Source organism: Pecten maximus, chromosome 4 (assembly GCF_902652985.1).
Source record: "Pecten maximus chromosome 4, xPecMax1.1, whole genome shotgun sequence".
Classification (NCBI taxonomy): Eukaryota; Metazoa; Mollusca; class Bivalvia; order Pectinida; family Pectinidae; genus Pecten; species Pecten maximus.
In genome coordinates this window covers 36,534,972-36,560,636 of record NC_047018.1, presented here as the reverse complement: position 1 = coordinate 36,560,636, position 25,665 = coordinate 36,534,972, and the positions used below count along the sequence as shown (strand labels likewise).

The 25,665-nt window shown below is 35.0% G+C and overlaps 1 protein-coding gene and 1 pseudogene across 2 annotated transcripts in view; one reads left to right on the top strand and one right to left on the bottom strand.

Annotated features, from left to right (window-relative positions):
• Positions 1-306: 306 nt before the first annotated feature.
• On the top strand, positions 307-15,216 carry LOC117325986 (annotated as a pseudogene).
• A 1,766-nt stretch (positions 15,217-16,982) lies between these two features.
• Positions 16,983-25,665, bottom strand: part of LOC117325984 — a 34,755-nt gene continuing 26,072 nt past the window's right edge. For both annotated transcript variants that reach the window (XM_033882533.1, XM_033882534.1), the window contains exon 2: positions 16,983-19,484. In XM_033882533.1, the coding sequence (XP_033738424.1) occupies positions 18,877-19,484 (608 nt within the window). In that variant the 3' untranslated portion in view covers positions 16,983-18,876. The remainder of the gene's footprint in view (positions 19,485-25,665) is intronic.

Below are 25,665 nucleotides of genomic sequence, written 5' to 3'. Positions count from 1 at the left end.
TCATCACCTTTTATTGCTTTTATATACAGATGAGGGAGGGGTTGTCACGACTGTGACGTCACGCGTTAACAGCTAAAACACTTCCACAGGTACGCCTGTGGTAAGTTATATATACGACATGCCCTAAAGGAAGACGACCGATATTACCTTCGGAGACATGCGCTATTACACCGTTAGGTAGTTTTACTGGACGTTCCGCACGGCCATCACACTACGGATAATTGTGATTGGATATACACCTTTCTTCTTGTGTCCTCGATATTCTTTGTTCTACTGATCATATCTGACATCTGGTAACGTATTTACAATATCTTTATATACCGACAAGGTTAGTTTAAGTTTAGAGATTAAGCAAAGCAAAAATGTTTCATTTTGAATGCCTCATCAACAGCAGACTATATATGTAAATATGTATCACTAGTGAATACCATTACCGTTGATGTATTGCGAGAAACTATTATATAGGTATATATAATTGAGAGACAAGAATCAATTACAAAATATAACATGGTATGTACATATCAGTTACAAAATATTCGGCTTAAGACTTTGTTCTAAAGGAATGTAACAGTAAACAACTTTGTCAAGTATGATTATTTCTATAAATAATTAGTGTGATATAGCATTTCTTACAAACATATGTATATCTTTGTGAAATTGGATATTTTGTCAGTCAAACACAGCCCCCTGGAATAAAACTCCACCACTGTAGAATACCCAAAACTGATATATGCCATTGTCAGTTCAGCCAAAAATTGTATGTCCACGAACATATTAATGTCCCATTCATATTTCTGACGTAAACAGTAATGTCGGCACGTGATACTACATCAGGTGTAAAACCTTAACTGTGGCCAGCATATGAAGTATTCGACAACGCATTAGACATGGAATTGGAGAAAGTTATCATAAAAGGGAAAGACATAGTTGTATTGATAAGTTTATGTTAAATGTTGTTTAGTTATACTGGAATAACATAGTAATCACGGGTCGATCAGCTCGGGCTGTTTGACAGTGACATGGAGATGTATGATGATGGGGATTAATGTTGTAAGTCGCTTCGTCTAAGTACAGGTGGTGGGAGACCAGTTTATATAAGTTTGCTAATTAAATAATGAAACCTGAGGTTAAACGTCAGTTGATTTGACAGATATAATAAAGTCCGCAGATTTTATGGTTTTTCGAAAACATTTTCTTCGTACTTGTTCTTTAGAACATCTCTTGTGTTATATACTTTTCGTTTATATTTTGCTCTCATCTTATTAATTAATTTCCATGTCTATACCCAATTGTTTTACACGTTATACGTTTCAATGCCAGTAATTGGTCTTCCCTTTTCACCTTAAAAGAAAATTATCCTTATCAACAGTTAGCCCATTTCATCACCCACAAAAACATTTTTTGTAATGATTTAAATCGTTTTGCCTGCGGGGAATAGGCAAGAAATTACGCAAAGATTACACATATTTTCGTGGCAATCCGTCCCTTTATCAAGACAAAAGTAAATTGCAAACGATCACACACAGACATAGAAAATAAAACAGCTGTATAAGTTTAGTGGATATACAACAAAAAATATGGTTATGGTTGTGTTAATGATCCCTATCTGACAAAAGAGGCTTATTTGGTCTGTCAGTAGGCATCCCACACAAAACAATGGCCTAATACACGTATGTACATAAATGTATGATGCACGAGACAGTAACATGCACACAGACACCTATTTGTATTGTATATACAGACAAGTCTGTCCAGGTAACAGAGAAGAGCCAGTCTCTGGCAATATTTATATATTTTCCAAATGACCTACAACCATTTGGAAATAAACTTGATATCTTTTTTCTACAAAAGTAATTAATATGACGGTAAGATGATGGGGATTAATGTAATGACCTATTTAGAACGATGTTTTCACTGACTTACTTTTTACGAAGCCACTTCAAAATCTGACAAGTTGTCCTTAAATTTGTTGAAAATGATTATGGATCTAATTCAGGGTCATTGTATATTCAGATTTGAATTAGACCATGTTATTTCGAGTAAGCACATCTCTTCATCTTAACATATAGGCTTCATTGTTTCTTACGAAGAATATATTTGTAGATTATTGTTTATTTGACTCCTGCGACCTTAAAAGTAGTCCTTTATGGTAGCATTCTACTGATGTAGCATCATGGTCATTGGATTCTTTGTTATTGAGAAGTCATTAAGATATTTCCATACATTGGACCACTATGACCTCAAAGGTATGTCATGTTTAATCCTTTGAACATACTAAGAAGTCCATCGTGCGAGATTCATACTGACCCAATAGTATAACCCTGATCCTGAGATTCTTAGTTTTTGAACAAGTTTAAAGATTTAAGATTTAACTGACTTCTGGATTTTTGGTTACTAAGAAGTTGTTTTAGATGATTTAACATATCTGACTCCTGTGAACTTGAAAGCAGGTCAAAGTAATCGATCATGACAAAAATACAATCCTTTATCCCTTAATGGTACTTGCCAAGCATTATGATCCTGGACCTGTAGTACTGGACTACTGCCTGTATGTACATTATTAGACACTTCCATTAACTGTGTCGGATATGAATGTGAGCTGTTACTATAAGCTATATTTGTCTAAAAATATCTTACTATAAAATATTGTCTTGAATTAACCCAATAAGATCTACAAAGTCATAGGACTGGTTGGTACGATAAAAACATACCAGGTTGTGATCACATGTCCGTTATGTGAATTTTGTAGTATGTGATACCTTAAATATCCTGATGCAATTTCTGTGTTCACGAAATTGATATTTAAAGTTTCTTGAAACAAAATTAGTTCTAATTTTAATTAATGATATTCTATGTTCTTCAACTTGGAGTATAATATATTTTCAAAAGGAGTCCCCTCGAAATCAAGCAAGTCTCAAAAAATCAAATTGACAATATATTCTTTTCTCATCCAGAACTCATTCCACCATTTTCTACGTAGAAGATGAATCATCACCATAAATGTACTGAATCAGTATCAGCAGCGTAGCATTATTATATAAACAATGTAATAATCTAATATGGCCAGAACGAGTCTGTTTAGTTGTCAATGTATTTCGTCTTTCATATCATATATCAGATATTTCATATCAATGGTGTAATCTACATACAAACTAATGTATGTTAATGGAGATCCATTTGAAAATTTTTGTTCAACTTTTTCTTTAAAGCAACTACATTTCTTAGTTGTCTTAAATGACAAAAGCAATTGTACCATGACCTTACATTTCTTGTACCGTGTACCGGAAACACTTACTTTTTCGCTGACTTGATCAAGTCAATATAATACATATGCTTACTTGTGAAGACGACTGTTTGTTTAATCATGCATATTGTTATTCTATATTTATCAAAGATTTTACAGCATTATTCCTTATTTCTAGCAATTAAAATGTACACGATGTAACATCCCATTCAAATATTCACGTCGCAATGTAGGCGTCATCAACAACTTGGAAAATAGAATATTGTTAACAGATATCACTTTTGAAATAAGCCAGTCTCGAAAATAAGCAATGAAATCATTGCTAAAATAATATAAACGGTGGCTTGAGGTTTTATTATAAATCTAAGCTGATCCCTGTTAGAAGCTCAAATTCACACCCTATCGGTGATGAAAATGTGTAAAAGACACAAACTGAGGCTGTCTCCTGCATGTATAAGAATTATTATAACGTACATAAATATACGATACGCATGGCTGATTACCGTTGTTGAGTGTCCTAACCACTGGTCGAAGTTACCTGTAAAACACAAAGAACATTTTGAGATGACCCCCAACATTCACAGCTCACTCTCACGTCCGTCAGTTAATGGAAATGTCTATTACCACGCCTCTCTCCTATACAATGAATGAATGTAATATTGAATTAGTCAGCGGAATGATGACAGTTCAGACACATTATCTATTGTAACGTCAGTGCCCGCGTGTAGAACATTGTATAATGCGATTTTGTAACCATAGTTTGATTTTGTATGCTAATTCTGATCGTTCAGTTTAGATGTAAATTTAAATTTAAAAACGATGTGTGATGGTTGATGAATTGTCGTAGAAATAAACTGTAAACACTGGCCTAGTTTGCTTCCTGCCTTCTTGTCCGGATTTTTATGTTAATATGTATTAATGTTTAAATAACAGAATAATAAAACCAAATGACCCGACGGGCAGACTGTTTTACTATGTAAATTTTAATACAGCTGCGAGGATAAGCTTTTTTTTCTATGTTAAACCAATTTAACCACATCTAAAAACCTAAAAAAAAAAAAAAAAAAAAAATTATTTTTGGCCCAAAATGACACAATTTCCTACACAATTTTTCAAAAATAATGTTCGATGGTTGCTGATACGCTTACGTTATCATAACACTGGTTATCAAATGCCTGGATTTAACTCAGAGCCGAAGACGCTTACCCTTCCGAGATATTTGGTTTTATCTTCTTCGTACTTGTTCTTTAGAACATCTCTTGTGTATATATACTTTTCGTTTATATTTTGCTCTCATCTTATTAATTAATTTCCATGTCTATACCCAATTGTTTTACACGTTATACGTTTCAATGCCAGTAATTGGTCTTCCCTTTTCACCTTAAAAGAAAATGATCCTTATCAAACACTACCCGAGATTTCTGGGTACATTTGATATTGATAGATAATCCTAATTCCAAGCCCTCCTTATGTTCCTACAATATGCCAGAGTTACCTGTTAACAGCTTATAAAAAGAACAACTAATTGTATAATTTAGGCGTCAAAAATCATTATGTAGAGCGTGGATGTCACTGTGAAGTAGGCATGTAAACTGATTAAATGTTCAGCGATGATTCTCCAATAAATAAAGGTCACATGATATGACCTGATGATACGTGTTGATGGGATGTTATTAACTAATCAGAACAAAAGAGGTTTTATTTAAACTGCTACATCAGGTTTGTTCAAAATTGTAAAATACTTGATATATTTTTCTTCAAAAACCATGAATTAAAACAGTCACAAAAACTAACATCTCAATTTACACATACATGTAAATTGCTTTATGGAATAATGGCGTGATAAAAGTTATGATGCACTTATTGTAGCTAAAAGGGATCTTAATAACAATAATAAAAAATTTCTTTATATATAAAAAAAATCGGTAACAATAGACTATTTGCTCATTTCAAATCAAAACAAAGAAAGTAATTGAAAATAATGTCCCGATTTCAGATTTTCGACAGGATTAAATCAATATTTAAAATTACCACTCGTTATAAAGTTGTTTGTTGTTGTTTGTTCAGCTATTACACACTTCCTGGTTTGAAATAACCTTCTTTACGGACGTTTTCTGTTTGAGACCCCAGTTTGAGTTACTAAGCTCTATCAAATCTTCTTTGCCAGGCTTATTGTTCGTTCGATTAGTATCACATAACAGAGTGTTATGGATGCTGTGGGGAGCTTCATCTTATTACTTATATTGTGAATAAATTTACTAAATTGGTATTAACGCAAAGCTTATAACTATAGACAACCAGGAAAAATCGTAATTACTACGCTTTTCCACGTGGAACGGAAAATTACCGAAAATACACGGGAACCGATTTTTAATGTATTGTTGTTTACAGATCACCACATGATGCTTCCAATTCGAAAACGCCTGACTGTGTTGGCGCTTGCTGGATTACTGTCGGTGTTCTGGTTGACGTATACATTTCAGTTTACAAATGAAAGCCGTTTTTTGCAAAAGACCTTTGTTCCAGGAACAACAAAGCGCCCGATCACCAAGCCTATTTGTCTGCCAAACAGGACCCTGTCAACTACAGAAGACTTGCTGTGTATGGTAAGAGTTCAAGAAACAAATTTCAACAGTCAAAATCCAAGGTATCCATCTAACGGTCATTTTATTTTCTGATTAGACTCAAAATTAAATTTCCTTCTTCAAGATGAACGGAAATAATTTTAGTGTAACGAAGACGTTATCACAAAAATGTACTAAAAATTGCAAATTTAAACCAAGTGCTTATTTTTTTTAAATAAGTTTGAAATGTGCTGAATAAATTAAGGCAAATCTCAGGTAAATTTACAGCTTATTTGAAACAGTATATATTTGATTTCCTACGATTCCTTAAAATAATACCTGTCTATTAAAATATGTTAGCGTATATGTTAAAGAAATCTAACTAAATAATTTAAAATTTAATATAATAATGTAAAATATGTGGACATTCAATTCAATTATTTATTACCTTTGCCTTGACATCCAATCAGTTTTGTACATACATAATATATCATATTGTTCAAAATACAAAGATAACATATGAAGATCAACATGAATATACATGATATAAATATTTCATAAGGTACATGATATCAACACCAATGTGTATCGTTACACTTAGATATGGTGATACTTATTTACTTTAAGCGAATAATTTTGACACTATGAAAATAAATCTGGAATACATTTAAACACATATTGTTCTCTGTTTACTAACCTGTACAATGAATTTACCTAATCTACACAGTGCCTTTATCTTATTTAAATTCAGTAAATCTTCAGCTTTAAAATCAGCTTACTTATAACAATAATACTTTTTTTATAAGTCTTCCTTAAAAATTCATCCACTCAGCTAATTAACAAATCAAGACCATAAGTTTTGTCAACTCGGAGGCGATCAATTTGGTATGTTCACATAATAGGCACTTTATTTTAGACGTTTATACATATATTCCCCAAGGCCATTCATTTAATGCCTGGTATTACAATAATACCGTGTTATTATATGTTACTTACCATCAGTAAACCTATCGGCGACAATAGCTATTGTTCTTGATAAATATTTTTTTATATATCATTCATTGTAGGACGTTCTGATGACAGTTAAGTATTTTTATTTTTTATAAACCTCTAGGAACTTCCATCGTTCCTGCCCGACTACAAGAACCCATGTTGGAGGAAAGGCGATGAACGTCTTAGGTGTTTACCTTACTTTATGCTAATAGGTATGGATAAGAGCGGATCCAGTGATCTGTTTGACCGGATCACCAAACACCCGGATATTTTAGGGAACCAAGGAATATTGGGAAAGGAAACGTGGTGGTGGAGCTGGTTACGCTACGGTAGGTTTACACCACGTGATAGAGCTGGTTACGCTACGGTAGGTTTACACCACGTGATAGAGCTGGTTACGCTACGGTAGGTTTACACCACGTGATAGAGCTGGTTACGCTGCGGTAGGTTTACACCACGTGATAGAGCTGGTTACGCTACGGTAGGTTTACACCACGTGATAGAGCTGGTTACGCTACGGTAGGTTTACACCATGGGATAGAGCTGGTTACACTACGGTAGGTCTACACCACGTGATAGAACTGGTTACACTACGGTAGGTCTACACCACAGGATAGAGCTGGTTACGCTACGGAAGGTCTACACCACATGATAGAACTGGTTACGCTACGGTAGGTTTACACCACGTGATAGAGCTGGTTACGCTACGGTAGGTTTACACCACGTGATAGAGCTGGTTACGCTGCGGTAAGTTTACACCACATTGGTGGAAATGGTAACGCTACGGTAGGTCTACACCACGTGTTCTGAAGGGAAACAGAAAACATACCAAATGTATACAAGTTGTCACACAAATCATACAAGTTGTCACACAAATCAGGTCCATTACATTTAAAAATGTTTCGTGCATTCATAATTTCACATCTCATCATTATTAATCATCTAAAATTAGACTCCAGCTTACCCAAGGGATACCATAAATCATCTGATTTTAGCAAATTCAAAATTTAACACAATTGCGACTTCTTGTAAATAAGGTAAGCGTGAGGAAGATTGTGTTTAATCGCAAGTTTTAGCACAATATTAATTTAAAATAATTCTGTCTGAAATATATGTTTTTAGTAAGCATTGAAATCAAGCCTGATAGATCCACTACTTCTCTTTGTAATGTGTACTTGTCTTTGACCTAATTTAAACATTTTGTTATTTGTTTATTTGACATGGTGTTTGATAAGAGTTCCTGATACAATTCATGTGTTCCCAATATCCTTTCTGTTTCTTAATAAATCTCCGGTGTATGAATAGGAACTATTCTTTATTGTTTTCAAATTACAGGAATGAGACTTCTTGGGAAAGAAAAAAAGAGAAATTTTGATGATTATCTTAATTATTTTAGCAAGTCGGCTTTAGTGATCAATTCTCCAAACAAAACAGACGACAATGGTTTTCATTTCGCCATAGCAGGTTAGTATAAATTGATAGTAAATAATCTAAATATCATATACATTGTTTATTTATTAAATTAATGAATTTTCATTAAGATTACAATTTTTATTGACTCTTAAATATCTTGGGATGTAAAATTTATTCGACCACGGGCTAGATTTAAGTCATGATCACAAAGTCTAAACTTAGTGTATCGTCCTCTTAGATTGGCTTCTCTAATGATATATAAATATGATTCCTGTTGATATCTGAGCTTCAATTTCTTATATATATTATCTTGATTAAGAGATCTAATTTGATCAGCAAATCAATGTGTTTTAGAAGGACATAATCCTTAACTTCACAATATATTTACGCAGCTTACAACATTCAGAAGCTACGCGTTTTCGAAGATCCTTTAGGACCCGTCATTTCTAATCACCCTTTGTGGTATCGTTTTATGTAGGGGATGGGACACCTATGGACGCTTGGGATTTCCGAGGATGGACACATATTCCACAAAATTATGGTCTTAAGGAACCACGGGTTTTAACCCCTGACCTTGTCAATCACGTCAACAAAAACATGAAGCTTCATCATCATCATGAGAAACCCTGTGGAAAGGTAATTGGCCCTAGCAATGGACTGGGCCCATTTTATCAATATCCCTTAGACAAGGAAACTCATTATCTTAAATTTTTCAAAAACCGTTCTTGAGATATTCCCCTACGATGGCAGTAAGTTCCGGTCATTTTATCTAAGGAAGTTACGACATTTTATTTTGTACTCTGCTTGGAGACAAGTTCACTCAAACGAGCTTATAACAACAGGCCAATTGACAGATGATTCTTACCAAGTCTGAATTATTTCCAATTGCATTTAAACAATGAAGTTCAAAAATGTATTTTCCGTATAGAAACTATTCTCATAGGAAACGTGCGATCCCAGGGTCATGATATTCACAATCATGGTAAAGCACCTTGTCACCTTCCATCTATGAAGATTCAAGCATATCTAGATCTTGAGAAGATTTTTAGAATTTCAATCAAATTGACCAATGTTGGTCCTGCCTATCAGCTCTTGGGCATCAGCAAGGGCCAATGCGCATACCATCAAAGTGCCATCCCATACTGATAAAGTTACCACGCTTAAATTGATATTGTTAGACAATACTGCAATGTGGTTACATATTAAATATATATCCTTATTACAAGCTGTACTCGATTACTACCTAATAAACAATAGGTTTACTGTATATCTCATTATTACAAGCTGTACTCAGATTACTACCTAATAAACAATAGGTTTACTGTATATCTCATTATTACAAGCTGTACTCGATTACCACCTAATAAACAATAGGATTACTGTATATATCATTATTACAAGCTGTACTCGGATAACTACCTAATAAACAATAGGATTACTGTATATCTCATTATTACAAGCTGTACTTGATTACCACCTAATAAACAATAGGATTACTGTATATATCATTATTACAAGCTGTATTCGATTACCACCTAATAAACAATAGGATTACTGTATATATCATTATTACAAGCTGTATTCGATTACCACCTAATAAACAATAGGATTACTGTATATCTCATTATTACAGGCTGTACTCGGATTACTACATAATAAACAATAGGATTACTGTATATATCATTATTACAGGCTGTACTCGGATTACCACCTAATAAACAATAGGTTTACTGTATATGTCATTATTACAGGCTGTACTCGATTACCACCTAATAAACAATAAGATTACTGTGTATCTCATTATTACAAGCTGTACTCGGATTACTACCTAATAAACAATAGGATTACTGTATATCTCATTATTACAACCTGTACTCGGATTACTACCTAATAAACAATAGGATTACTGTATATCTCATTATTACAACCTGTACTCGGATTACTACCTAATAAACAATAGGATTACTTTATATCTCATTATTACAACCTGTACTCGGATTACTACCTAATAAACAATAGGATTACTGTATATATGTCATTATTACAGACTTTATTCGGATTACTACTTCCTGCAGTTGGCTGGCAATTCTCCATTACATTTCCACAATTCTGTTCTCGCTTCCATTGCGACATTGTATAACTGTTTGAGAAATAAATCCATGTTGACATGTTTATCAAGCAACGAACAACACCAATTATGGAATAAGGCGGTAAGTGGTAACGCATCGGCTCATATACTGCAATATCCTTATAAAACTATAAATAGCCATCCAAAGGGTCGTGTTGCAATACATTATTGTTTTGTGTTAAAACTATAAATAGCCATACAATGGAATGTGTTGTAATACAGGATTATTGTGTATATCATAATTATAAATGGCTATACAAAGGCTCGTGTTGTAATACATTATTTTTGTGTATATTATAATTATAGATGACCATACAATGGATCGTGTTGTAATACATTATTTTTGTGTATATTATAATTATAGATGGCCATACAATGGAATGTGTTGTAATACATTATTTTTTTGTATATTATAATTATAGATGGCTATACAATGGATCGTGTTGTTATACAGGATTATTGTGTATATTATAATTATAAATGGCCATACAAAGGCTCGTGTTGTAATAAATTATTTTTGTGTATATTATAATTATAGATGGCCATACAATGGATCGTGTTGTAATAAATTATTTTTGTGTATATTATAATTATAGATGGCCATACAATGGATCGTGTTGTAATACAGGATTATTGTGTATGACATAACTATAGATGACCATACAATAGATCGTGTAATGCATTTGTATTGTGTATATGTTTTATAGCTAAGGGCATGGCGGATGTAGTGATTTACATTGCAAACATATTGTTATATATAAGTGTGTGTCTGTGTACAGAGATTATATCCGGGAACGAACGGACATACAGGTATATATACATCCGGAGATGTACGGGAATAGATTCATCCAGGGACATTCATGTACAGGGATAGATTACTTCCGGGAACATAAATATAAAGGGATCAATTACTTCCGGGAACAAAAAGACGGGGATCGATTTTATGGAGAAAAAATCATTGACTGGCTATATTAAACTGAACTTTATGTCCTTTGATTCTGACATTTCACCTCAATATCAAAAAATCATTTTTGTATTCTCTTTTTCTTATCAGGCTCGAATCCACATTGGGTTTTACTCCGAATATGTGAAGCAGTGGCTTCGGGTGTTTCCTAGGAAACAGATTCTATTCCTACGAACAGAAGACTACTCGCCTAATGTCAGCAGTCACTTGTCTCAAATATTCAACTTCCTTGGATCACGTGAGTATTCACCAGTAAAGTTCCTCGATATTTCATGGTTTATATTACGGCCACGTTTTCTCTCTGCACCCCTGGAATATGTCATAGAAATCGAAGGTTCAGTCTCAAAAGGACTAGTTAAAACGACTATTACTGTAAAATCAGTGCTGTAATACATTACCAGGCCTAGCATTTTTAAAAGTGTATAATTAAACTAAGACTTTCCCTTTATTACATTTAAGTGTCCGTAATCCTGTTTTGTAAATATGTTAATCAGTGCAAAACAATAACATTACAATTCGGTAGGTCCTTTAATGTTCTGCTTTAGAGCGGTAAGATATGAATCATTGATCGCAATCATATGACTCAATTTGGCTTTCTCTGTTAAGTATATTGTTTACAGTTTCAACCGAGGTAAACAATGTTGTATAGACTCGTATACCTTAAACCCATTCCACTTTTTAGTAGGATAAATATAATCGTTTAATGAGTATGAAATCTACAGTTATAGTAGCTTTTAATTGGCTGGTTAAGAAATACGCCAACATAGCAATTGGCTATTAAGCTTTTTTCAGACACTTTTCAAATAGCTTTTCATGTTCCTTCAATTTTGCCAAGTCATGAATATCGAGGATGTCAGTTTTCTTAGAAGGGTTAGTTATGTTGTCAGTATTTCGTGGGTTTTTGTTTACTATACATTCAGCATCTTATGTTAGCGATATGTTTCCACTGTTTAACTAATTTAAACGCCTGCTTGATGTTGATTGCTTTTAACCAAACGGTTCCCTGTTGATAGAACATTTACATGAAACTTTTACATTAACCTTTTAAAATGATGAGCATCAATCGTCCTTCCAATAGGTGAACTAGTGTGAATATTACCTTCCAACAATGACAATCTCGTCTTGAACACCTAACAACTTTACAAATACGTAAGACTGTCATCACGATACTGTGTGTTTTAGGTTCTTTAACGGCGACTGAAATGACGTCATACGGAATCACTTTGGAAGCCAAAAAGCATGTAACAGCAAGGAAGAAAACAAAGGGGCCAATGCTGCAGAAAACTAGAGAATTGTTAAACGCACTGTACGAACCCTACAACAAGAAGTTGGCTGAAATATTACATGACGATCGATTCTTATGGAAAGACTGACAACTATACCACTACAAAACGCTCCAAGGTCGCCTATGAAATAAGAGTCATGAGCGCCATGTCGGCGTCACACGTCAGCATGATGGTGTTACACTCTAGTGTACGGCTAAGAAAGCGAAATCCAGGAATAGGTATAATAATTACAAAAGTCTATTAATTCGTTTCTCCGTCCAGGCCTCGGCACGTGTTTAGACTTATACCGTGTGTATACCGTACCTGTCTTTCAGACAACGACACCTTGTCTCACGTTCAGGCCACGAAATGTGTTAAGACCTGCCCTGTGTACGCCATATTTGTCAGCCACGACAAGTTTTAAACTTTTCAATTGTACACCGTATCTGTCAATCAGATGACGACACGTGTTACGTCAAGGTCCGGACACGTGGTAAGACATACCCTGTAAACGCCGCACCTGACATCCAGGTCAGGACATGTGTTAAGATATTCCCTGAATACGCCGTGCGCGTCATCTAGGTTCGGACAAGTGTTAAGACATTCGATATATACGCCGTACCTGTCGTTCAGGCCAGGACACGTGTTAAGACATGTCTCGTATACATTACATAAGACATACCTTGTGTATTTACCTCTTTTTTTACGCCAAGTCCCATTTTGTCAAATGTGCTGTTTATTTTCTCCAAATAACGTAGATTTCATCAACAAAAGTGCGAACAGCATGCAAAAAATGATCATATAGATGTACAAAATGTTCATAGTTATTTTGGAGAATTATTGATAATAAAATGGTTTATGTCTTTTAAACATTTGATTGGGAAAATAAATAGGTAAATCTTCGTTTGACAATGCATAGTTAAATGTACTTGTTAATGTTAGTTAAATCAAAGTCTGTTAAATCATGTAGAAAATACATATGTATAATCAAATCTTTACCCAAATTACTGATCAAATGGTACAACAATTCGTCTGGAACATCTGCAGTTTCATCACAGTGAAGAATTAAATGTCTTAACTTATCAGGGTATAACATACCACAGTAATGATCTAATTTCTACACGCGAGAACTTACACATACTTTTAGAATACAATGAATGTATCTTTAATCACAGCTCATTTCCATAAGTAATGCGATTCAAGCTTATGATGAATGTGGACTTCAAAGAAATCTAAAACATGCATACCCATGCATTTTCTTCTATCCTGTAAATATTTTATAGGTAAGTTGTTTCCATTGCACCTTTCCTTAATAGGACCCAAATTTTATATATTCAATAAGAATGTAATACAATGTTCAATGGATATTTCCTCCGCCGTCATTTGCCATACAACGTGAAGGTGGGCGGAGCTTGTTACAGAAGGCGCCTTCTGTGTGCAGACGACAGTTTCTCTGTTTTAGATTATGGTGGTCGAAAAAACAGAAGTACACAAAAAAGTCTTATAAGATGATTTGAGTTTGGGATTGATGGATATATAAAGCAATTTCTGTTTGACCTTGACTATGCCTATATCCCTCGGCTTCGTGTTGGGAAATAGACCTGGTTTCGGGAAACCCGAATCTTGCTATACCCTCAACCCCATTACTTTATCTGTATAATATGAACTTTGATTAAGTGGTATGACGTATGGATATTGCATTCTAGGATGTTTATTAACTTGGAGTTTATCTGTAAATGTCAGTCTTTTATAACTACAATGATAATCAAGTCAAGACGGTTGACTTATTCAAATATACATGTATTTCTAGGGAAATCTAGGTCACCTGAAATACAACGTAAACAAATTAATTATATTTGCAACGTGATATTTCTCTTCAAATAGCAATGTAGAAAAGAAATATCTTACTAGATTTAGTGAACTTAATCGAAATGTCAAAACAACCGACGAATGTGTTCCTACTTTGTGTTAAGAAGGAGTGCGTTTAAAAGGAGTTTTACAAAGTGTTAAGCACCAGTCTGCCTAAGAATCATGCAGGAAGTGTTTCATTTCGTGTCTTTGAATTACATGTAGTTTGTTTAGTTCCTATATATATATATATATCACTAAGATGTATCGAAGAAAACACTGTTTATTATATCATAATGTGATTTTTGCGATGGTTACCATGGACTATAGATGTTCTATGATAATTTGCATGAAATAAACGAAAATCGTTTATTACTTGTCAAAACAATTCATACATTGGAGTAATGAATGTGTCAATTATATTGTTTTGTGTGTATATGTGTAACACAAGATTTTGAACCCAATATCTGACTTGGAAGAATCAACAATATTGGTTGCCATTGAAACTGCCTAGAAACACATACAAACATTCCAAATTTCATTTATGAAATCAATATATTTATACCACAAATGCTGCCATTTGTAAATAATCTTGTATACATGTTTATTGAAAGGACGTTTATAAGTTATACAACTTGTGTCAAATTTCTTTTGAATATTTTCAAATAAGTTTAAACTAAGTCGGTTTGCGGGCTAACGTGTCAATAATAAAGTTAAATTGATAATTTAGAAGAGTTTAAAAGAATACATAATGTGTTTACATGGTCATTTTACTAAAATAAATTGCTTGTAATGTCTGTGTTAACTTATTCATTTTATTTATGTTTATCGATATCTTAAATATGTATAACATCAATAAAATATATTATTCAAATACTCAAATGGCTTCCCGTTATTGTATGAGAAAAGTCGGTTGACCTTTGTCTACCTATTCGTTGTCAGTCTTATGTAAGTAAATGTAAGTATTTGTGCCGTTGTAGAAAATAACACCCATTCTACCCCGACTAAAATGTTTGTCTCCCTATTACCCATCTAAATCCTAAAAGTTGGCTAGGACGGAAGACATCTATTATAAACACAAATCAGTTGATACAAGTGTTAGATAATTACCTGTGAAGCCTGTGACGGGGAGGGGGAGATGTAGACAGGCACGGGGATGTGATACCTGTACGAACCGAGACCAAGGTCATGGATATTCAGTATGACACTTCTTTTTAGAGATTATTTGTCGAGTTATAATGGTGAATCGGAGTACTGCCCTAATGGTTTTACCAAAAGGCCAAATGGAGAGCTAATGGAGGCTGGCGGTAAGGGCCAGTCGAATGCTATATTGAGCAAAACGGCCGGTCGCAGCACGTTTGCTTTCTTGCCGGTCGGAGTTGACGGTGACAGGACGGAGGCTGAACGCTGGCCGGACGGTTTGTCAGTGGTAAATCTGTGTAATCACCGTAGTCTGTCATGATATTGAGGTGTTCCTCATCTACCGGTATGGCATAGGCAAGTACCTGGAACCTTGTTCGATATCTTATTCAGGCAACTTCTGCCATTACATTGTAAAAGTAGAGAAAAGTAGAAAAAGTAAGAATGTCACAAAAGGTCGTCATGTACCCAGATAGATCATAGATAACTGAAGAAAAGTGTGTTGCCTTTTTTTTTCAAATGTCCATGGTACCGATATAGCTGATGTTCCGAATCTGAAATGGAAACGCGCAGGAATAGATGACTTGGTCAAATTCCAGCTGCAGTCTTAACCATTCTTCAGAGATTCTAAGCACATCCCAAGCCACTTCCTTGTGTGGTATTGATAATACTGTGGTCTTATTGCTGACGCAATCATCAATTGTGCCCGAGCACACATCCCAACGGCTAAATTCATACTGAACACCTAAAGTACGGCGATCAATGTCTTAAAAAGTTGTTAGTGAAGTTTTTCGATCATGTGTTATCTTTCCAGCACTGTTCAGCGGTCTGGAAGAAAGGTATTATAATACCGATACACAAAGGGGGCTCGAAGAGCAAACTGACATGGGCAATTACAGGCCAATACCATCATTATGTTCCCTCTACAAAGTCTTTGAAACAATTATCAACACGAAACTTCATTTATGTTTAACCTCACACACGGATGTATCCCCTAGCCAGCGGCAATACGGGTTCCGTAATTATTTAGGATGCTCCATTGCCTCGTTTCATGCACAGGAAGCGATATTCTCTATTTTAGAAACGCATATTACCACTTATGTTGCATATTTTGTTACTAGAAAAGCGTTTGACACCGTTTGGCATCAGGGTCTTTTTTACAACTTGTGTTGCCTCGGTCTAAACGGACCTATTTATGATATAATTCGTGATTCTTATGGAAACATGTCCAGTGCAGTCTCTTGTAATGATGTTAAATGGTTCGCTGTCAACTCGGCAGTTGGGCAAGGGTGTAAGCTCTACATTTTTATATAAAGTCTGCAGGCTTCGAACTATGGAGCAAACATTCTGTTTCTGCGGGGAATCCTACTCTAGGATGCTGCGAGCTTTGTTTGCTTTATATACAGATAACAATGACACAGAATTATTGCAAAATATTTGGGCTCACCTCTGTGGGTGGCCGTAAGTATTATTTTATTAAAAGGAACATAAAAACACATAAATACACATATAAAAAGCAATGGTGAGCGGCATACGCCAAAGCAAGCAGTGAATTTTATTTGAAAATATATAAATTGCGCAGACGGAGAGAGGGAGGTTTTCGTTTTTTAAAAGTCACTTAAGCTAATTATGTCCAAAAGTTAACTAATCAAAATTTAAATGACGGCAACAGTTTTTTTATGGGGATGTTGTCACTAATGGCCAATCAGGTTTGACCTTTAACCGCTGAACCGTATGTAATACCAAATAAGGAAATGTGGGCGGAGCCCAGTCTGTGTATCCGAAACACGCAAGCAAAAATGTGTTTACAAAACAAAGTTAATATGTGTAATGGAAGAGGTAAACAAGGAATGCCCCTTTTACACATCCAGATGAAATGTAAGAATCCACATACAGTTGTGAATGTGGTGAGCGCAAACCATTGTACAAACGTAATGATGAGATCATTTTTTTTTTTTTTTTTTTTAATTTGATGACAGATAATTAGAATGCCCTATGTAACTGTTCACGACATTGTTAATCAATTTGATGTTTAAAATAGTACGAATACTTTTACCGAAATATTATTGAAATCCATTGAGCCATCACTGTTGCATCTAAATGACTGCAACACTACATGCCGAGATGGACCTAGTTACAATACTGATAAAACATGGTTTGATATGGAATTGAATAAAACCTACACAATTCTTATAAGTCTGCTTTGTATAACTTCAATAAGGCCAAGAATGTACCTATATATGTAAGCATACTCTACTTGTGGAGAGGAAAAGGAATTATACGATAAAAGAGTAAATTTTATTTATATACATGTATATATATATTGTGTAAATTTGTCAACATTATACTTGAGTCTAGTATTTATCCTCTTGGTTGAACTGCTGTGTAATTACACCTGTTCATAAGAAGAGGATCTTAAAAAACTGAATATTAGTATATCAAGCTGTTAAAGAAAATTGCTCACAAACAGATTTTTGAAATGGCCAGATACATACGATATAACACCTGATACCCGTGTTGGTTGTAGACCTGCTAGATAGGGGATAGATATTAAATAGGGCGGAAAATTGTCGGATGAGAAATTGAAATGCTAAAGTGTTGGTTTAAGATTTAAGATATGAAAATGTGGTATATTCGCTTCCTTTTTTGTTGTTTTTTTGTTGTTTTTTTTTTACACATGTTGTTTAATCTAAGTCTCAGTGGTCTGTGGTTAGATCCCTGTAGTATCGCTCAGCAAAATTTGTTACTACTCTCGATAAAGTAATGATTTTTGTTACACATACAAATATACATTTCCTAATTCTCCTTATTGTTCTTTTCATTGATATGTCATTAAAGTCAATACCTCAAATCCCGTTTTATTAAAAATTATTATTGGGGGAAAACACCTATGTAAAAGGCTGTTCAGTTATTGAGAGTTCAAAGTATATGTATTTAGGATTGGTATCTCATAGGAAAATTATTTTTAAGCGAACAAATTAATGCTTCCATAATGGAAAAGGACTTGTAATATTAACAATGCCCTCGATGTATAAGCATTGTATACTGAAATGTCAATGGCCTAATACAATAAAACATGAAACTTGAATACAACAATTTTAGACAAACTGGCGTGTTTGGGGGAGATATTGAACAAACTAGTCATTTTAATAGACTTTATCTCAAAATCCTTTTAGTAATGAAGATTATTAAATTACACCAATCAACACTATCACAGATGTATATAAAAATATTGTAGACAATCACAACAAATCGATAAAGGAATTAGAGGGAAAGGTATCATAAACAATAATTATGTATGTTGTGTAACACATATATCACACAATTGTTTCTAATAGATTATCGTCCGGACAAGGTACACATAGAATGTCATCGTCGTCTTCTGAACTGTAAACTCTGGCCTCTGACGGAGGACTAGAGCTGATATCTATCGGTAACTCACACGATACAGAGCTGTTGAGATCTGAAGACTCCCCAGGTGACTTTTCTTCACTTTTGTCCTCTGAGACACATTGGTACGTCCCGATCTGACACTCGTCACTAGCGTGCAACAATTGAAGCGCTTTATCGATAAGTCCGGATGTTGTAGCATTTTGAAGTGCAACTTTGTTTTTGAATACAGGATTTTGGAATTTTTCCCTCTTTACGAACTCTGTGTAGTAGTAATTGAGACAAACCTCCTCTTCCTCTCGCCTGATATATTTTATCATAAGCAACACCATGCTAACAGCATAGAACGAAAGCACGACGAAGATGTATGCAAATGCGTCAAAATCTATGACGTCATACAGTACACCGGATGTGGAATTATGTCTACAAGCACCAAAACGATTGGTAATGTTTGAAGACGAACAATTTTCGATGGGTATGTTATTCATCTGCGTTGGTAGTGTTTCGCTGTAGTTCGTATTTAGACTGCCGTTATCTGTAAAGAATCAAACAAAATTCATCTTAGCAATATTGCAAATTATTAAATCCTCTTACAATAATTTTAAGATACAATAATAAAAAATGCCAGGTTCAGATCTGATCATGTACAAAGATAAGGGATTTAGCGCTGCAGTCACTGTCGGCGGGATGCTTAAATGGTATGATCGCATGTTTTATGGTGTCTTTCCTAATACTGTATATAACAACCCGTAGCACGCATACAAGTAGTGTCGACATGTGTAGGCCACGTCCATAAATTACCGTTACTGTTAGTAACGACGTTAAATACGATATATTACATAATCGAAAGAGACTTAACAAATCTAGAACAATATACCCCATATACTCCAATCTAATTGTTCTTTTGAGATTACTTTTTACATTTTTTTTCAAAAAGTAAACAGCCTCTATATCCATGATTTAAAAATATTATATCAAAATGTTTCTATCCTATCTATAAAATTGCGTCTGACAGAGATTTTAAGTACCTAGTTCACGACGAGAAGATAGGTTGTAGGTGTGTAGGGTGTAAAGTTGTCTTAAGGAGAGACATTGAAATAAAGAAATCTGCTAGAAACACAAGACTTCCCTTACATAATTGATTGTTACGAAATGTTTTAAAAGCAGGTTGCAATAACTTAACTGAAGAGCAAGAAATTCTTTATAAGCATATGCGGTCCTTGGGGTAATAATTACACCTACTTTATTACTCTATATAAAAGTAACTTGTTAAATCGATTATATCCCTCGACTTCACTTCGATGTGTCTAAGTCCTATGTGTTAGTCTTGGAACTAAAATACCCCCGTTGAACTACAACACACCTGCACTCGGGTATTTCCGCCGAGCCAATCAGGTGAGAGATTGACGGAGCTTGAGGTGGGCGGAGCTTGTTACCGAATGCGCCTTGTATGTTTTGGCACTGTCACGGTTTTCTGAATTACATGTAGATGGAGGTGATTCTAAAGATACTGGAGTACACAAACACGTTGAGGTATCCGATGTAGTTCTTTTGATTTATTTTGAGGTGAAGGGAAATGATATGGACGAGATTTACAGCTGTCAGGTTGATTTGGTTCCATTGCCATCTAAATGGCAGGATTTACTAAACATTTCATGTGAAAAATATCTCTCGGGACAGTATCGACATAATAAAACGGTAAAAGTATGGGTTGACGGATATACAGTACATTTCTGTTTTCGCTCGACCATGCCTATTCCCTCGTCTTCGTCTTCGCCTCAGGAAATAACCATGGTCGAGGAAACCAGAAAATTGCTATATCCCTCGGCCCCATAAATTAACAGTATATTAATAAATATGTATATCACTGAGAGCGATTTAAGCTATTATTAAACAGAGTATATGTAAGGCTTGTGGTCAGGATCTATCGATTAATCGAGTATTTTAAGGGTAAATGTGCACCGTGGCTTGTTACTTTGTTTAATGTTTTTGACTCTGGTTACTATCCAACTTTATGACATATAACTAAAATATTATTATTATCACATTTTTACAAAATATGATTTTAGTTCTTTAAGAAAGAAACGGCAGCTCCGGCTGTATTCTCCCAGAGAGTTGAGAAATACATTGGTTGAGACTAAAGGCCTAATAACCACGAATAATAATTTGTTAACCACATTGAGACGGCTGTATTTTGCTGGGATATAGCAGTATATTAAACTCCAAATTATAAATTATCATTAATTGATTATCATTTTTAAAGGAGATATAAATTATCTCGATAATTAGAGGGATAACGTTAGTCGGTTGTTGAGGGTAAATGTTTTAGTCAATATTAAATGAGTGTCTGGTCAATTTTGATATCTTAAGTAACAGATGCTCAGTTTCGATCAAAAAGCATGTAAACGTTTGATGCACTATTCATGTAGCAGCATTCCTTAATTACCGATTCTATTGTTGGTAAATTGATTACAAATTTTAAAAAAATGTGACTTCAGACTGCATAAATAGACAAAATCTGTGGTTTAAATTCAGACCCATTAAAAATAGATATTAGAAGACGATGAAGACGACACGTTCTAAAATGATGTATCTGATTACTGTCTTTGTAATAATGGATTACCCTAAGTGTAAAATGTATCTCCTCTTTTGTCCTGTTCATTACGAAATGGATTTCTAAAGTGTCCTTCTATAACAAAATATGATTTGCCGGTTCTCAATTATTTTATTAATTCACTTCTTTTGATGTTCACTGACGACATATGGTACTATCGGTGGAAACAGCTGAGTGTTTACAGAAAATGTTAGGTTTATCATTATTGAATCCTGATGCGTAAAATCTTACTGTCAACACATATACTGTAAGATAAAACATTAGTCTTCACAGAGTTACAAGCATAACGTACACGACTAGAGAATGTACTCGACCGCTAGATGTACACCACATGTACCTGACGATACACCACAGGACAGGATGCTTGTTACCGCTTGTCGATGAGACAAATAATTCTCGCCTATTTTGATAGAACTGCGGGATTATTTGAGTATTTGGAAATGGGGGTATATTGTGAGATGAGGATAAGAAATGTTCTAAGTTATGACATCCAAAAGTGTGAGAACAAATAGAGGCCCGGACAATTTAATGTTTATATCTAACTCAAAACCATAGCACCAAAAATGTGGACCCCTCATTTGTATGACAAGTAGATAGGTGAGTCTGACACAGCCATTCTATTGATAACTTATTGGACTGGTGAGCTCGATGTCATGCATCGTGTCGGGGCCGTGGTGCCCGAGTGGTTAAGGTGTCACGACACTTTATCGCTAGCCCTCTACCTTTCGGTCGCGGGCTCGAAACCCACGCGGGGCAGTTGCCTGGTACTGACCGTAAGCCTATGGTTTTTCTCCGGGTAATCTGGCTTCCTTCCAACTTCAAAACCTGGCACGTTCCGAAATGACCCTGGCTGTTAATAGGACGTAAAACAAAATAAACCAAACCAAAATCATGCATTGAGTTCGATTTCAAAATGTCTTCAGACGGTGATAATGCATTATGTATTACACAATTTTAGTTTGCAGAATCGACGAATGTAATATAAACATTTATAGAGTAAGTGGAACACGTCATCAAACTTTTACTGAAATCTAAGAATTAAATCGGAGAGAGTACAAAGAGGAAGGAGATAGCTGACAAAGCACTGAAGTCAAAGCTATTTGTAGAACCTCTGAAGGAAGAGGAGTTACTATCAACAGTCGAAAATAAAGGGGGTTCATTAACTTAATTCACCATATGAAAATTAGTTGAAGGAGCGTGAAAATGTGGGTTAGAACATAGAACATCTGGACACATTGTTTTAGAGTATACAAAAATTGGAACTAAACGATGTCTTCGGTTGTTTTGTCATCAAAGTCCTAAACCAAACTGGGAAATAATACAGACAAGACACTATTTACAAACTGGTCATCGCTGCGCAAAATAACCACCAAAGTTACGGATGTTTCGTAAACAGTTTTGATAACAAAGATTTTTCGGGGTTACGTAATCCCAAAATGAAAACATTTTCTAATCAGGATTGAGTATCCATGTCAACAGGCAGAGGTAATCAGAGAAAAACAACACACAGAGACAATGGGATATCAGGGACCGACACACCACAAATATAACAGTTTATACACTCTTTAAAAAATACTCCATTAAGTACAGGTCAGGAGCTTCGGAGCTTGATACATGATCCACAGAGGCAAATTAAAGAAAAAAAGCCCCAGTCCCAGACAACATCCATCCAATATTAATGGTGGGATCCTGCGACTTAATCTAAAAACCACTAGGAATCGTATTATAAACATCACTCGAGGGAATTCCACTGGCTGGACTAAGTAACGTCAATCTTTAAAAAAAAAAAAAAAAAAAAAACAATGCTGGTAATTATAGACCGAACAGTTTGACATCTGTGACGACGTGTAAAATTTTACAAAACATTATTTGGAATGGAATTCATATGAAGTCCAACAACCTTTTCGACAAAAACCAATATTGTTTCAGGTAGGGTAAAGCATACATAACCCAGTAATTCAATAATTGTAGAACCGAATCCTTTAGGAGAGTACAACATAGATGTGATAAAAGGACTTTAGCAAAGCCTCCGACAAAGTGTGTCACAGTCTCTTAACGTAAAAACTCTATAGAATCTCAGGGAAAGTTCTGGACTGGATAGTGCGCTTCTGTTACAGGTCCGGTCTCTGAAATCCTACCAGGAATGAGCGGTGTCCCGCAAGGGAGATTTCTAGTTTCGATTCTGCTTTTAATATTCTTTAACGACATACCTGCAATTGCAGAATGTGCCAATGCAAATAAACAAGTTACAAACGGTGCCAAGTTCTTCTCAACAAACCCAAACGACAAAGGCAAGACGAGCTTGAAAATATTTATAAATGCAATGTGTCAATGCGCCGAAACTTTGACGACGAGGTAAAATGTAAACACCTGGAATTAGGACTAAAGGAAACGTTACATGGAGATACTTTAACCCATGGCGGTATAACATTCCACATTGGTACAGTGTAATCTAGCGAAAAAAGATATGAGAGTTGATGTAGATGACAATCTGAAATTTTCTAACCATGTGCAAAAGTAGACAGTTAAGTCAACCAAATAGCGGGCATCATCTTGAGGAAGTTTCACATACATGTACATGAATGCAATTTCAACCATTTTTACAGTATTTTATGAATTCATTGTGCACAGGATCACCATCGAACGAGTACACCGTAGGACTACAAAAAGGGTATCCGCCATATCTTAACAAAACCTACCATATCAGATTCAAAATATTGGGGTTACCAACACTGAAGTACCACAGGAGAAATCCGATATGGTGGAAGTAAACAAAACACTGTACAGGCAAGATATTCTGGACAAGATACTATCTGCATACTATCATGATACGTCGCAACACAGGAACATCCAAAAAGTTGCTTTAAGAGACCATTAAGCAGACAAAGCTCAGACCACTTCTTCATCCCCCATGTTATTAAGAAAGTGAGATATCGGCACCGAGAGTCAAACCCTTCAAAGAGAAGCTGAACTGACATTGGAAAGGTTCTTCTTCTTCTTCTTCTTCTTGTAGAATTTTTCTTATATTGTTTGAGAATTCAGCCTGTTTTACCTTAAGGACAGGCATTGAACGTGTATACTTACTACGGGGGTCTACATTTTTTGTGTTTTTCATTTCACAAAGATTTTATTGAATTAAATTCAATGGGTATTGGGCAACAGGCAAAAGCCTATATAAGCCCTCTCCCTTTGGTGGTATAATGGACTGCACACATAAATAGTATAATAGCATGTGTTTTTAACATGTTCTGTACGTTTTATGTCCCTAAGCAACACTCAGAACTTTTGTACCAGTATAATGTACATACCCGGATAAGTCGCGTTGTAAGAGTAAGTCGAGATAAATAGCCACATGCCTGAACTGACCTTCAACACTTTAGACCTAGAAATAGGAAATGCGATGCGTTCTATCTCCGACCGAGAAAAATCCCTTTAGCTGGGGTGCGGTATAGCGATTCGCCCATAGGGGTCACCAAATACAGCAAACAGTTGGAAGGTTGTGCAATTCTCCTGGATTATATAAACAATTACCATTTGTTACTATGCATGTGACAGCAGAAACTCGGTTATACAATGCTGGGTTTGAACTAGACACTGGTCAACAGTATCTAGATGTTATAAACCTATGGATCACGAGCAGATGATCAATGCCAGAATTGTCATTCAAAGTCAGCAAAATGACAAAGGTGGCGACAGCAACCTCACCATTGGTATCTGCAGTTACATGTACTTAAGAAAAGGTCAATTCATATTCTAAATGCAAACTGTACAAGTTGCAAATATTTTTATGCAAAATATTTATTTAAAATCTGAAGAAATTATAAGTAATGAAGCAAATAACAAGAAACTGATTGTTATCTTACAATTGAACATTGAATTCGGTCGTTACAATGATATAGGAAGGATTGAAAGACAATATATGTGTGTTATGATAATGTCAGCATAGTGGAGGAGTTCATTTCATACTGATATGGGAATACTATATAGATCTAAGGTTGGTTGGTTTTATTTGTTTAACATCCTATCAACAGCTAAGGTCATTTAAGGACGGCCTCCAATGCGTGCGATATGCATGCGTGTGATGGGTACGTATGTGTGTTTT